Source organism: Mytilus californianus, unplaced genomic scaffold, assembly GCF_021869535.1.
Source record: "Mytilus californianus isolate M0D057914Y unplaced genomic scaffold, xbMytCali1.0.p SCAF_22, whole genome shotgun sequence".
Lineage (NCBI taxonomy): Eukaryota > Metazoa > Mollusca > Bivalvia > Mytilida > Mytilidae > Mytilus > Mytilus californianus.
In genome coordinates this window covers 1,662,967-1,679,659 of record NW_026262671.1, presented here as the reverse complement: position 1 = coordinate 1,679,659, position 16,693 = coordinate 1,662,967, and the positions used below count along the sequence as shown (strand labels likewise).

General features: G+C 33.1%; 1 protein-coding gene across 1 annotated transcript; it reads left to right on the top strand.

The window, feature by feature from the left end:
• Window positions 1-4,774: 4,774 nt before the first annotated feature.
• On the top strand, window positions 4,775-6,869 carry LOC127732234 (uncharacterized). Its single transcript, XM_052241315.1, has one exon. The coding sequence runs from the start codon at window positions 4,775-4,777 to the stop codon at window positions 6,473-6,475; it is 1,701 nt and encodes a 566-aa protein (XP_052097275.1). The 3' UTR covers window positions 6,476-6,869.
• The last annotated feature ends 9,824 nt before the right edge of the window (window positions 6,870-16,693 follow it).

The window sequence follows — 16,693 nt, the reverse complement described above, 5'->3', positions numbered from 1 at the left end:
GTCGTAGCTGCAGTGCCCTTCCCTTTTCACGAATGTGGCCTACCGAGTTGGACTACTTGCCGGATTTGTGGTGGCATAGGCAACGCGACGGGTGCCGCATGTGGAGCGGGATCTGCTTGCCCTTCCGGAGCGCCTGAGATTACCCCCAGTTTTTGGTCGGGTTCGTGTTGCTTGGTCTTTGGTTTTCTGTGTTGTGTCATCTGTAGTATTGTTTGTCTTTTTGTTTTTGGCCATGGCGTTGTCAGTTTGTTTTCGATCTGTGAGTTTGAACGTCCCTCTGGTGTCTTTCATCCCTCTTTTAGAGTATCTTGGTTGTTAGACATTTTCTTCCCTTTTAACCTGTTAGCAATGCTTCCCTTGTATACAAATAAGTATAAACTGGCAGACATACTTCAATTAAATCAAGCTTTGATCAATTTCTGCCAAGATCATATAGCTTTTTTTCGTAAACAAGAATCAATTGTTCATGACGTTGTTTCTGAAAAATGAAGTAAAATTATCAACAAAAGTGTACTGACTATAGCATGTACAATCAATACTATTACTATCGCTGTATAGATACTACAATGCGTTTAAACCAAAATAAAATGATAAAACAAAGCCGAAATTCATATGACATATTACTGAAAAATCAACATATATTTTCCGTTACAACGGAAGTTTAAAAACACAATAGCAGTTAATTCTTATCATATGAACAACAGTTCTTTCCTTTCGAGCTATAATAAATCCAATCAACAAAATTATTTATTATTATTGACACCTATGTTTTCAGTGCTAGGATTTTGGTAACATAAGCAGATGAGATGGATACAGATTACACTAAACATACATCTGTGTTTGCTCTTTGGACCTGTTTGGTGTGTCTTTAATACAATCCCCGTATGCATTCTCAATTCTATTATTTTTCGATTTTCAATCAACTAGGTTTTATCCAAAAATATACAAGAAGATGTCACAATTTGAAAAAAGTAAACCATTATAGGTTAAAGTACAGTCTTCAACACGGATCACACCGAACAACAAGCATAAAGGGCCCCCAAAAAATGACATGTGTAAAACCATTCAAACGAGAAAACCAAGGGTTCAATCTATATACTAAACGAGAAACGAGAAACACTTATGAACCACATCAACAAACGACAACTAATACACATTAGATTTCTGACCTAGGACAGATGCAAACAAATGCAGCGGGTTTAAACGTTTTAATTGGTACCAACCTTTGCCCTTATCTGAAACAATAGTGTAAAATCGTAACATAAAAAAGAAACACTAAAAATATCAATTGAAATAGGTTAACTCAATCAAAACACACATCGACACTAGTGAACACTCACTGAATGATAAAAGTTGATCTATGACACAATGTTAATATAAATTCAATATAACAAGGTGTTATATATGTTAAACAATTTCAGAAAAACGAAATTGAACGAAATTCCGCCAAATAGAATAATATGCACAGGTACATGAAAAATAATATTGTTGTAAGGTATACAGGATAAATGGAGAACAGGAATATGTTTTACTAACTAAATAATTTTGATGTTTATAGTTAATAGAACAAAAGTGAAAATGTATATTCATACAAGTCATGTCTTCTTTGATTATCATAGGATAAAATGGAAATGTTGGCAAGATGTGGTTGATGCCCGGATGTGAACCACGCCCCAGCACTTGCACCTCCTTAGAGAAATCTTTTAGATTTTATAGTGTTTCATTCATTTTAGTATTGTGTTTTTATCACCTTATGTCGCACTGCCATGCGTTCATAGACTTTTTATTGCTCGATAGACAATATTTTGAACTGGTATTTTGAATCATATTTTATTTTCACACTTTGCCCTGGTAAAAATGGCTACCATTATTTTTTAGCAAACATTTTCCCCCTGCCCCTACTTTGCACATTGCACTGTATATCGATATAAATATTTAAATTCAACAGAGATTATTTTGGCATCCTCCTTGAATTTTTTACTTGGCTTATTCGTCAAACCAGAAAAAAATTTTAAACTTTTATTGCATACTAGTTAAGTTTTAATTAACTCCCCACCTACATAATATCCGTTGAGGAGGTGTTCCATAATTGGAAGGATAAAATTATACATATAGAAGAAGATATACCACAAACTGATCAACGCTGATATGCATATGAAGTAGAGAGACGAGATATAACCCAAATTAAATAAACATGAAATAACAGAAAAGCATTACAAATTGTATCAACAGGTCAAATTAAAAAAGAAAGAACGATTTGAGAGTACTCGCAGTTACTGAAAGCTAGTTTAAAGCCAAAAACAATTAATAATAATAAATCATGTATCAGAGACTAAAATCAACTAAAACACACCTCAGGGATTTAGTATGTTAACGTCATGGATAATCAAAGAAGACATCACTTGTGCAATGCCAAAAATAAAAGTAACGACAGGTAGTAAGATAGTTAGGAGTATATAGAAAAATGAACGTGGATGTGTATTTATATATCCCATTTGAAATGAAAACAAATTTAGTTATTCTTTAATTTGCTGATGACAAAATCGATATTAGTGCCAATGTTAACCTTATTCAAAGATCTAATTACAACATTGGTAAGATAACCTTTACTAATAAGTTTGTTTAAATTTTCGATGAGTTTACACGGATCACATAGTGATTTCCGCGCTTTTAGTGCAATGTTACCGTAAAATGTAGGATATGAATGCCTAGCTTAATCTCAATTATTAAATTTGTTTGGGCAATAATCAGTTTCACCATACGGATCGGGATGGATTTATCAATAAAAGTTATAAAAGAAAACGATACAATACCTTCTCCTGGTTGTTTGCTTTCAGCCGACCAATTCTATTTACATTGCTGTTTAAATAACATTTATTTTTTGCGATATAAGATTTGATATGAACATTTTCAAATTTATGACAACACTTGGATATTAAGAAAAATCAAAACATTTAAAACGTCAATGTTCAATACAAGTGCAAAACTCAACACCTTAAATCACCGGCAAATATACATTGTTTGTAGTCGCTATGAACAGTAGATAAGCTGACGGAATATTCATTAAAATAAACATTGTTAAGAATTGTAATTTTATAAATATCATTCATTGTATTTCCTTTTAGATTTACTACGTATCAAATCTAAATATATTTTTTTCTCAATCACATATAACGTAAAGTGCAGTTTAACATCATGAAAGGGACAATGGCTACACATATTTCCAATATTAAGGTCATGATAGTACGTCCATGTCTCGATATAGTAAAAACATATTCCCCTTGCCTCTACTTTGCACATTGTACTGTATATCGATGTAAATATTTAAATTTAACAGAGATTATTTTGGCATCCTCCTTGATTTTTTTACTTGGCTTATTCGTCAAACCAGAAAAAAAAATAAAACTTTTATTGCATACTATTTAAGTTTTAATTAACTCCCCACCTACATAATATCCGTCGAGGAGGTGTTCCATAATTGGAAGGATAAAATTATACATATAGAAGAAGATATACCAAAAACTGATCAACGCTGGTATGCATATGAAGTAGAGAGACGAAATATAACCCAAATTAAATAAACATGAAATAACAGAAAAGCATTACAAATTGTATCAACAGGTCAAATTAAAAAAGAAAGAACGATTTGAGAGTACTCGCAATTACTGAAAGCTAGTTAAAAGCCAAAAAAACAATTAATAATAATAAATCATGTATCAGAGACTAAAATCAACTAAAACACACCTCAGGGATTTAGTATTTTAACGTCATGGATAATCAAAGAAGACACACTTGTGCAATGCCAAAAATAAAAGTATCGACAGGTAGTAAGATAGTTAGGAGTATATAGAAAAATGAACGTGGATGTGTATTTATATATCCCATTTGAAATGAAAACAAATTTAGTTATTCTTTAATTTGCTGATGACAAAATCGATATTAGTGCCAATGTTAACCTTATTCAAAGATCTAATTACAACATTGGTAAGATAACCTTTACTAATAAGTTTGTTTAAATGTTCGATGAGTTTACACGGATCACATAGTGATTTCCGCGCTTTTAGTGCAATGTTACCGTAAAATGTAGGATATGAATGCCTAGCTTAATCTCAGTTATTAAATTTGTTTGGGCAATAATCAGTTTCACCATACGGATCGGGATGGATTTATCAATAAAAGTTATAAAAGAAAACGATACAATACCTTCTCCTGGTTGTTTGCTTTCAGCCGACCAATTCTATTTACATTGCTGTTTAAATAACATTTAATTTTCGCGATATAAGATTTGATATGAACATTTTCTAATTTATGACAACACTTGGATATTAAGAAAAATCAAAACATTTAAAACGTCAATGGTCAATACAAGTGCAAAACTCAACACCTTAAATCACCGGCAAATACACATTGTTTGTAGTCGCTAAGAACAGTAGATAGGCTGACGGAATATTCATTAAAATAAACATTGTTAAGAATTGTTATTTTATAAATATCATTCATTGTATTTCCTTTTAGATTTACTACGTATCAAATCTAAATATATTTTTTTCTTAATCACATATAACGTAAAGTGCAGTTTAACATCATGAAAGGGACAATGGCTACACATATTTCCAATATTAAGGTCATGATAAATTTTGTCACGCATGTTGTCAAGACGAGGCTTCGACAAAAAAGTTATTTAACTGGTTTTATTTAATATTTCTTAAAATGATTGAATAACTGGACAGGTGTGAATTTAAAAATCTATGTTTTTTTCAGGTATGGTGTAAATATGGATTTAAAGGACAAGAATCTGTCGCTTCAATTTTATAATTACTTATGTAACATCGTCGGTTCTGAGGAAGTTGTAAGGACAAGAAGAGAAATCTTTACTGAGATGGACATTGTTAAAAAAACTAATGGTATGACCTTCATAAGTAGTGGCAGTAAAGCAGAAGGTTTAGATCTCAAAGGTAGTGATTACGATCAGATGATGCAGTTAACTGCTATTCGTGTGTGTGAAAGCTTAAATAATGTTCAGTATGATCCAGAAAAAGTACTAATCGTTATGGAAACAAACGACACAAAACCGGGATTTACAAAATTGAAGTTAGTTAACAAATTATTCCTTAGTTTTGAAATACTACACGACTGGTGTGAGACTGTTGAAGAAGAAACGTACATCTCAAGCAAACGTTTTCTGGAACAATACTTAACTGGTGGGATGATTATTCATGGTCCATGTTTGTCTACAGCTGATGGTGAATACGATAGTGCACCATGTTTCAGATGTAATGAGTGGATCACATCAGCTCAACAATGGATTCACAGATCCCGTACAGCATGGCCACATGACATACTAGTTAGTTCCGCGGTAGAATACGGAGTTTTATTTGTTCCTATTGGATGTAAAAACTCTCCAAATGCGGACTTACAATGGCGGATATCGTTTTCTGTGACCGAAAAACTGTTAATTCATTCCTTTTCCCATACTCAGTTATTATGTTATGCGTTAATGAAAATTATTTTAAAGGAACTTATCAAACCGAAACATGGCGATCTTCTTTGTTCCTATTTCCTTAAAACCATAATGTTCTGGTTGAGTGAGGAGATAAATCCATCAGAATGGAAACCTGAGAATATGATGTCTTGTTTCTACAATTGTATCAAAAGACTGATTTACTGTGTTGAATATAAATTATGTCTTCATTACTTTATCACAGAAAACAATCTGTTTGAAGACAGATTTACTGACAAAGAACATAAGGCATTACTGCACACATTACGGTTTATTTATGAATCACCGTGGATTTCTGTTTTTGAAACTTCTACTTTTCAGAACTATAGATTAGAATCAGTAAATTCGCATGGAATGGTACTATCAGCGTCGGATTTGCCGTGTTATATGTACATGAACATTCTGATTGTATCGATTATTTCACAGCCCATTTACAGTGCAATTAAACGTATTGTAAACGTTTGTTTAAATGACGAATTATGTGCATACATGCTATCTTTATATGCCACGGAAGTTTTACAATCATCTCATCTTAACATGATGACTACAAATAAATATTCTTACCATCAATACAAAAGAACATTGTGCTTCTTCAAGATAAGTTTATGCTCAGATTCAATTTCCTCGTGGTTTTTGCTAGCCTCTTTTTTTTATAAATGTAATAGATTTCAGGAATGTCTTGTTATGATACACTACTGTTTATCCAGATGTAACCAGAATATGATCCATCTTAATTTTATACATAGCTTGGTTGAACAGACTGTATTCAAGGAAATGAAACTCAGATATGGATTATTGATTGCTATTAAACATTTGATAATCGACAAAGTATTTTTCCGACATCCGTTTTGCTTATTACCAGATGAACTGATACCTTTTATAGTCGACAAAATGCTTTGGATCCATCCAGTTATGTATATGAATCTTCTAGAATGTCTTTGCTACCATCATCTTGGCGATTGCAGAGGAAAATAGAACGATCTGCATGATCTTGAACTAACAATCAGGTAACGATACCTTATACTGGACAATGTTTCAATTTCAAGAATAGTACGTCCATGTCTCGATATAGTAAAAACATTACTTAGTATTATTGACAGCAACTTAGAATGTATTTGAAAACCAGACAGCTCTGGGAGGCGCTATTGTCAAATGCCCATATTCTGCTTTTAACGAAACATTGTAAAAATAATGATTATTTTTTTGTTGTTGTATTATGTAGGACTGTAAATGATAATATATCTGAATATTACCTGATCTTTTTTGGTGTTAAAACAAATGGTATATCCATATATTATAATGAAGAACAATTCAGATTTTGACTTCAGATTTATTTGATTTTATGCTAAAGAGGTTTGCATCGAACGATATCCAGACTAAAAACGAACTATATCTTTTCGACTTCATAATTTCTTACAAATATTCCGGTGATATAATGCTTGTGATGGATGTAAGAGATGGTTGATTTGAATTAGGCATAGGGCGAGCTACATTGCAATGTAATGCATTATATAACGGATTTGTCGTGTTATATTTACATGAACATTCTGATGGTATCGATCATTTTACAGTCCACTTACAGTGCAATTAAACTTATTGTAAACATTTCTTTAAAAAAAAAGAATTATGTACATACATGCTATCTGTATATGGCTGGGAAGTTTTACAATCATCACACCTTTGTATTATGATTGCTAGAAACAAATCGTTTTACCAAAAATACAAAAGAAGATTGTGTTTTTTCCAGATAAGTTTATGCTCAGATTCAATTTCCTCGTGGTTATTGCTAGCAACTTTATTTCAAAAATGTAAACGATTTCAGGAATGTCTTGTTATAATCAACTACAGTTTATCCAGATGTACACATGTACCCTGGGTATGATTTATCTTAATTTTAAAAATAGCTTGGTTGAACATACTATATTCAAGGAGATGAAACACAGATATGGATTATTGCTTGCTATTAAACATTGGATAGCTGAAAATTCATGTTTTGAACATCCGTTTTGCTATTTACCAGACGAACTGATACCTTTAATAGTCGAAGAAATTTTTTTAATTCCACCAGTTGTGTACTCGTATCTCCTACAATTTCTTTGCTGCCATCATTTTTGCAATTGCACAGGAAAACAAAACGTACTGCATGATCTTGAACTTACAATCAGGGAACGATATTTTAACTTTTTAGACTTTAAGAATAGTACATCCAATTCCCGATATAGTATAAGCATGATTATGATAACAACATAGAATTGATTTGAAAACCAGACAGTGCCAGGAGGCGCCATTGTTAAAATGCTCAAATTCTGCTTCGAAGGGAACATTGTGGAAATAATTAACCTTATTCTGTGATTGTGTTGAATTATGTAGCACTGTAAATGATTATTAAGCTGAATACTGCCTGATCGTTTTAGTGTTTAAGTTTTATAAAAGAAATGTAATATCTATAAAATGATTTGAAGAACAATTCAGGTTAAGACTTCAGATTAATTTGATTTTTTTATGCAGAGGTTTGCATCGAAAGATATTTAAACATAAAACGAACTACATGTACAACTGTTCAACTGCATTATTTCTACCTACAAATTCCGGTGATGGAATGCACGTGATGGATGTAAGAGATTGTTGATTTGAACCACATCTGGTTCTTGTTCTCTTTGCTGTTTAGTGGCTTCGTACGCTAAACTTGGAACCAGGAATACGTGTCCATGCTGGGTTTTACGATTTTATGAGGAAAATTCCGACTGAGTGTGTCAAACTAGTACAGTATTAGTTTCATATTACTTTCAAATTCACATATGTTTTCGTGCTGATTCATGTATAACACCACTGTCACCAGTTCGCAACCAAAATCATCATCAAAATCTTTTGAACTTATTTTCTTTGATCTGAGGGTGTTGTAAGATTAAATGTCGTATATGAATCCAAACAAAAGAGGCGAGCGATATCATAGGACATCCAAAATTGTACACAAACCACAAGAAAGAAAACTAAAGACTGAGCAACACGAACCAAACCAAAAACTGATCTCAGGTGCTCTGGAAGGGGAAGTAGATCATGCTCCACACGTGTCAACCGTCGAATTGATCATTTTAGTGCAACCCCGGTATTAAGTCTAATTTGGTAGGTCACATTCGAGTGTAAGAGGATGTGAACGTCGAGAACAAGTGACATCAACATTTTTCCACATATTTCTATATTGGAAATTCATTCGTTCAGTTTAATAAAACTCAACATTATGAATTTCACTAAGCCAGGTGCAACTAGTCTTCAAGGAAGAGAACTAAAGACATAAACTATACAATATGAAGTAACAACAGTTTACACATATTAAATTACAAAGAAATCAACACAGTTATTGCAGACATCTGTATGAATAGAATTGAATGTTACAATTTTCGTAAAAACCGGAGGTGGTGTATTTTTATGACACTACAGATTTTTGTTTTCGTAAAAAATGAATGTTTAGCTTTCTGAGCTTTCATCTTACACATTAAATTTCCATTTCTAGAGCAAAGATTTTTCGAGTTCGGTAGATGTCACTGACCTTTACTAGACATCCGATTTTTATAGATCAATTGGTATGAACTTTTGGAAACCCCACTCCTTTGTTAAAAAGGTGCGGAAGATAACAAAGGTATAGTCAAACTCAAAAGTCGAAAATGTCATTACACACGTTACATCAAAGGAAAGAGATCAAACGACAAACAACACAACATAAAAAACTGAAGACTTAGCAATTATAAGTTATTTCATGTGATGCTGAAGGGTAAGCAGATACTGCTCCACATGTGTCACCTGTCATGTTGGTCTTTCTGTTTGTGTCATGGTGGTCATGCAAGTACACACCCGGTGATAAGTCTAGTTCGACAATAAGAATATATCATTTGTCATTTGTGAAACACATAATCCATAACAGTCAGCTAAAGCGTGATTGGGTCTGTAAAATTTTCGGATGGGATAATTCGAATTTACCACTTGGAACCCTTGGTTTAATAGTTTCCTTGTAAGTTGAAGGCAACAATCTTCTTTCATGGAAAACTTGATACAAAAATTAAAAGCTCTGGAATTTTGTAGACTTTAAAATGTTTGAATTGTCTAACATATAGATATAAGAAGATGTGGTATGAGTGACAATGAGACAACTATCCATCTAAGAAACAATGTGTAAAAAGTCAACAATTATAGGTCAATGTACGTCCTTCAACCCGGAGCCTTGGCTCACACCGAACAGCACGCTTTGAGGGACCCTTAAATGACTATTGTAAAACAATTCAAACAGTAAAACCAACGGTCTAATCTTTATAAAAAAAAGGAGAAAGGAGAAACACTTATGAACCACATCAAGAAACGACAACTACTGAACAACAGGTTCTTGTATGTATAAAGATTATTGATTCAGTTTGTTATAGTTTCAAAGATAAACGTATGGTATCAATTGGAAGCATAATTCTATTTGACAACATGATATTGAGTGTATTGTAGCTGTCAGTACAAGGAGACAATGCATTATGCATTTGTTGTATTACTATTAATGTTGTCTTTTGCTTTGATCTTCACTCATTCTCTCGAATCGATTGTTCAATGTTTCTAATATGCAAGGTCGAAAAGAACCAATGAATCGGCTTCAAAATATAGCATTTAAGTTACAATACTTAAAATATATCAAAACATTATGTCAGAATCTGTTGAATATATTTCATTTTAAAAGTCCTTGCCATGTTTCTGACAAATCGCAAAAGAGGGACGAAAGATACCAGAGGGACAGTCAAACTCATAGATCGAAAACAAACTGACAACGCCATGGCCAAAAATAAAAAGACAAACAGAAATATAATAGTACAGATGACACAACATAGAAAACTAACGACTTAGCAACACGAACCCAACCAAAAACTGGGGGTGATCTCAGGTGCTCCTGAAGGGTAAGCAGATCCTGCTCCACATGTGGCACCCGTCGTGTTGCTTATTTTATTACAAATCCGGTAAATAGTCTAATTCGGTAAGTCACATTCGTGAAAAGGGAAGGGTATTGTAGTTACGACATAAGGAACATATCCGATATCATCTGTGAAACGGTTAGTCCATAACGGTCAACCAACTCGTGATGGCGTCCGTAAAATTTACGAAGGGGTGATTTCAACTTCACCATTTGACACTCTTGGTTTAATAGCTTCCTTGTGAGCAGCAATCCTCTATCAAGGAAATCATGATAGGAAACACAAGCCCGGGAATATTGTATCAATTGGGAGATATATACTCCGTATGCAGGCGCTGCTGGAATGTTGCTACATAGAAATTGAAAGTTAACAATTGGGAATATTCTCATTTTCATATAATAAATATCAGATGACATGACGTCAACTCCTTTAACAATTATACATCATAACCAGGTAAATTTGAAATTATTACTGTTATCAAAATATGATAGCATTCTTTAAAAACCAACACAGTGTGAAGTTCAGGTCTCGTTTACATATTACAGTATCTAATTTTCATGAATCAATGAAGTTTGTAACTATAGAAATTCATTATTGTTTTCAAAATTTTGTTTCTAATTTTTTTTTTGTTATATAGAAATGAAGTATATAGCAAAATACAAGTATGATACAAACGAAGAGATTTTCTTGGGAATACTTCTATTGGTCTTTAACGTTAAAAGGTGACACTCCCATGTACAACACTATTTCCTTATTGCCAAGTATTTCTAAATAAAAAAAACTCCGAAAGTCCAAAGGGGATAAAGTATTAAACAAGTTGCACAGAATATTCAAAGATGACAACAAGGCCGACATGATACAACACTCGGCTTATTTCAAAGACACCTGTTATCATGTTTATGATGGGAAACAATTATGATAAGTGAGTGACATCTTTCGAAAAGCCTCCTAGTGAACAACTTTAATGCACCAAACTTACATACGACTATATGATATATCTTTCGAAGCTTATTATCGTACTTTCTATTTTGCCCAGTCGTCAATAATTCGAGAAGTGCAATGCTCGTTTATTCAAGGTCAAAAATATCCATTACTAATAGTATCAACAGTTCTGCAGCTGTTTTATTTTAAAAAAAGTTAAACATGTAGAGAAGTAAAATCCGTTAAAAGTTAGTTGTCTTTGTATTAAATACTTCCGACACTTCATAATGTTAATGATTGAATACACTTCCTGAGCAACTTGGATCAACCCCAATATAAGGTAGTGGTTTTCTTGACACAAGTATTGTCTCTTGCTTTTTTTCTCTTTTTACTTCAGTAATTGTGGTATCGTTTCTGTTCGTGTTGTGCTTAAAGATTATCCTCCTGACATTATGTTCCTTTTTTAAACATAGGTACGAATATCAGGCAGTTTGTTTATAGTTTAAATAGCGATTTATGACATCACAAAGGTGCTTAATGTGTTTTGCCAAAACTTTAAACCATCTTTTTTCCTTGGCCTCTCTGCCTTTTTTGCTACATTGTCGGGAAAGTTTAAGTCTAAACTAAAACTAGGGAGATGATCTTAAAAGTATTTCCAATACACTAAGTATAGTTCATAGTAAGTAGTTAAAATTCATCCAACTTTTGACTTTTCTAACTTTCGTGTCTGATTGTTTTGTTCACACATTGTTTTCGATATAATGGAATTATATGCCATTGTCATATAAGCGAAAGGTTGTTGCGCATGCGTGATTGACAAAAAAAATTATATAAATTAATAAAAAATATTTAATAACAATTTAAGTGTTTGTATATACAGATTGTGATTAAAAAATATGCAATTTATGTACATGTTTTGGTTTGGATTTGTTTATTTGAAGCTAGAGAGAACAGCGGGTGTTAGCTGATCTCTAAAGCTGTCAACAGTGGTGGTTTCAATAACAGTTTGTGGTAGCAAGTTCCATTGAATAATTGTTCGCGGGAAGTACGACCATTTTTATGTGTCCTTGGAAGTTTGGATGTGTCTGTATGTCTGTATGGTTTTGTCTTGTTCTGCTGTCTGTTTGTTCAAGATTATGCGATGGAATGGCTACAAGACATTGTATTACTTTATAAAATAAAATAAGTCTGGTTTTTTAGGCGTCTCTCAGCTAGTGGTGGCCATTTCAACTGATTTAGCATGTTTGTGACACTGCTCGTGTAATCGTAGTTGTTGTGTACATAACGAGCAGCTCGTCTCTGCACATTTTCTAATTTTATCTGTTGTTCTTTCATATGGGGGTCCCAGACACTACAACTATATTCTAGTTTGGGTCTTACTAGTGCCTGGTATGCCCTTGATTTTATTTCTGTGTTTGTAACTTTTAAATTTCTTTTTAAAAAACCAAGTGATCTGTTCCCATTTGATACTATACTGTCTATGTGCCTATTCCACTTAAGATTGGATTGTAAGGTGATGCCGAGGTATTTTGCAGATGTTACTGATTCGAGAATGTGATTGTGGAGGATGTAATTATGCCGGTAGTTATTTTTCTTTTGTGAGATAGTAAGGTTGGTACATTTATCAGGGTGAAATGCCATGAGCCAATCTGACTCCCATCGTGCTGCTGAGTCTAGATCTAGTTGCAGTTTATGACAATCATCCTGTGTTTTTATTTCCCTGTAAATAATGCTGTCATCTGCAAAGAGTCTTAGCTTGCTGTGTTGTAAATATTCAGGTAGGTCATTTATATAGATGAGGAACAGTATTGGGCCAAATACTGTTCCTTGTGGTACACCAGATGTACTGAGGTGGAAGAAATGCCATTGATGACGACTGTTTGTGTTATGTCATGTAGAAATGCCTGAATCCAATTTAGTGTGTTATTTTCAATACCATAGTAGTTGAGCTTGTATAGGAGGCGACGATGTGAGACTTTGTCGAACGCTTTAGCGAAGTCCATTATGATTAAGTCAGTTTGTGTGTTGCTATTATTTGTTTGTGCTAGTTCTTGAATAAAATCTATTAACTGTGTTTCACACGACCTTGATTTTCTGAAGCCATGCTGAAGATCGTATAATATATGATGTTTTTCTAGATGAGACGTGATACTACTTGTAATGATATGCTCCATGAGCTTGCAACATATGCAGGTTAAAGATATTGGCCTGTAATTTACGAGTTTGTATTTTTCCCTTTTTTTGAAGGCTGGGGCTACATTAGCATGTTTCCAGTCCTTAGGTGTTTCTCCAGTTTCAAGCGACTTTTTAAATATTAAGATAAGGATTGGTGAGATTTGTTCCTTTAGTTCTTTAAGGACACGGCCATTGATATTGTCAGGGCCGCAAGCTTTATGTGGATTAAGGTTCGACAGTAATTTTGTTATACCTGATTCGTTGATTGTTATCTTTGGCATTTGTGGGTGGGGGCTTCTACCTTTGTCTGGGATGTTATCATCTGTTTCATTTGTAAATACTGATTGGAACTGTTGATTTAAAATGTTCGCTTTTTCTTCAGTGTCTGTAATGAGTTTGCCATCTTTTTTCAAAGGTGTAACACCAGTGTTATCAGATCGTTCGCTTTTGATGTAGCTGAACAGATTTTTTGGTTTTGATTTTGATGTTTCATATTGACCAGGTTCGTTTATTGGTATATCACAAATCATTTTTTCAATATATTTCCAATATTCTGTACGTAGTTCTTTTTGTACTGTTTGTTTCAACTTTTTGTATTTTTCTGGATCTTTCTTCCTTTTTCAATAAGCTTTGTTTTTCTTGTTTATAAGCTTACGCAGTTTGTCTGTTACCCAAGGTAATCTATGTTTGTATGTGATCATTTTGTGTGGTACATTTTTTTCTATAGATTTTATGAGGTCTATCTTAAAATTTTCCCACAATTCATCTACATTACTGAGTTTGTATTTTTCTTGTATTGTTGTTAATATTTCAATAAGATTTTTTTTTATGTTTCCCCAGTTGGCTTTATTGAATTTCATGATTTTTCTAGGTAGTTCCCGTACCCTTTTCAGCCATGTGTCAATCTCAAGGTATACTATATCATGGTCTGCCTTACCAATTGGTGGTAAAGTTGTCATTTTATTTACACTAGATGGATTATTAGTGAAGAACAGATCTAGAATTCTGTCTTTGCGTGTTTCTTTGTCTACCATTTGTTGTAAATTATGGTCAAAAGTTATGTCTAGGAGTTGTATGTGTAATTTTTGTTCTGGTTTTCCAGCAACAATGGATGGAATTGACCAATCAATATGGCCTAAGTTAAAGTCTCCCCAAAGCAATATGTTAGAATTTGAGATGTTTTTAATTTTTGTTAAAGAAATATTTAAATTTTCAAGAGATGTTCCATCGTCTGATGGGGGTCGGTAATAACATCCGACAATGATCTTTTTGGTGCCTGAAATGTTTATTTCCGCCCACACGCTTTCGCAATCTAATTGGAATTCATCTATTTTGGAGCTGATAAACTCTTTAGTAATAGCAATTAATACTCCGCCATGACTTTTTCCTTTGTCATTTTGTGTTCTATCTTTTCGGTACACATTGTAAAGGTTTGGTGGAAATAGTTCATGAGATGGTATATTTGGATTTAACCAAGTTTCAGTGCCTGTGATTATATCAGGTTTTGCAGAGTTAATAATTTCTTCAAGTTCTGGTTTTTTATTACAGATAGATTGAAAGTTAATGTTTACCACAATTTTGATTGGTCTTTTATACTAGCAATAAGCTTGATTATAGTCGCTTGATTTTGTCAAAAACTTCCTTAGCACTAAATTGGAGGACTCTTTAGAGTTTTAGGTGAATAACAGTTGAATCCCATACAAATATTTTGCCTTTCACTTATTGTTATCATTTTCACACGAATTTCTGTCAATGGGCCATTTTTATCAAAAATACGTAACCAATAGTTTAGAGTGCGTTTGAAGAGTGACTTGTTCTTGTTTTCCAACAATTGTTTCATTCCTCAAAAGTTAGATATTGTCTGTTATTAACTTTTGTTCTTGGTTTGGCGGAAATTGCACCGTACAAATATTTGACGACCGGGCAATAAAGAAAGTACTGATGATAGGCTTTCGAATGGTATATGATTTAGCTGTATGTCTGGTTTATGCATTGAAAATGAACGTTTATGGCTTATCTAATCCGCTCAAATGACACAATACAATTCCCGTTACAACCAGAAATAATTGCTGCTCTTTTACAGGACAAAACGAAGACCGTACTGATACTGCAGAATCCCGTAATCGTATGAAATAGATGTTTATCTCTCCGAACTTCAATATTCAACATTTACAGGGTTGGTAAATTTTCCATTATACCTGGCACCCATTTTTAGTATTGGGATTTTTGTTAAACATAGAAGATGCACTGGTTCTATATCTATATACTGGTATTATATAGAAGAAGTTCGTAAAATAACTAAGATGAAGGGGAAACAAAAGGACAATTTTGAGATGAACGAAAGATTATAAAAAAACATCTGCTGTTCCACCAATTTGCATGAAACAAGCGGCATAAAGGACTACCGGCATTTAAATCCTCTTTTGACAGAAATGCATATGTTTAATCTTAAGAAGTATTCTCCTTGTTTACCTACATACAAACATTTCATGTGAACTTAATGTAGATACTTACATATGTTTTAAAAGATATAAATTTTGACCTGAAATACTGCTAAAACTATTATTGCAAAATGTTGTGGTAGTTTACTAATTGATTTGAAATCATGAAAACAATGTTGGTTTATAAGTTGAAACTGAGCTTTGAACTAGATTTTAGAAACTGAAAGTACTCTTTGATATGTCCTGATTGCCTTTCTATGTCTTTTGTATTTTTCTTTTTGTGTTCTTAATACTGATTTGATGAGTTAAGCTCTGTATACTAGATTTTTAAATTCTAGGTTTATGATGTCGAGCTTTGTGTTCTATTTATGCCTATTCCATGTCAGAACACGTCATCCAGTGGTTCTTGTTGTTTTTTTTCTGCCATAAATACTTGTTGTTAGCTGTGTAGTATAAATCTTATTTGTTTCACATCATATATTCTTATCCTGTGGTCTTTTAAAGCTGATTTTGTCGTATAAGTGTTGTTTATGGTGAAAGCCAACACAGGGATCTGCAGTTGTTGCATTCCTTGTCCTTTGGTATTTCCTGGATAAATGTTTCATTGGCAACAATACCACAAAATATTGAACTTAGTATAAGATCCGGAAAACAGAAGTTAACTCTTTAATACAATAAAAAAAATACTGAAAAAAAACAGAAAAAAAAAACTCAAA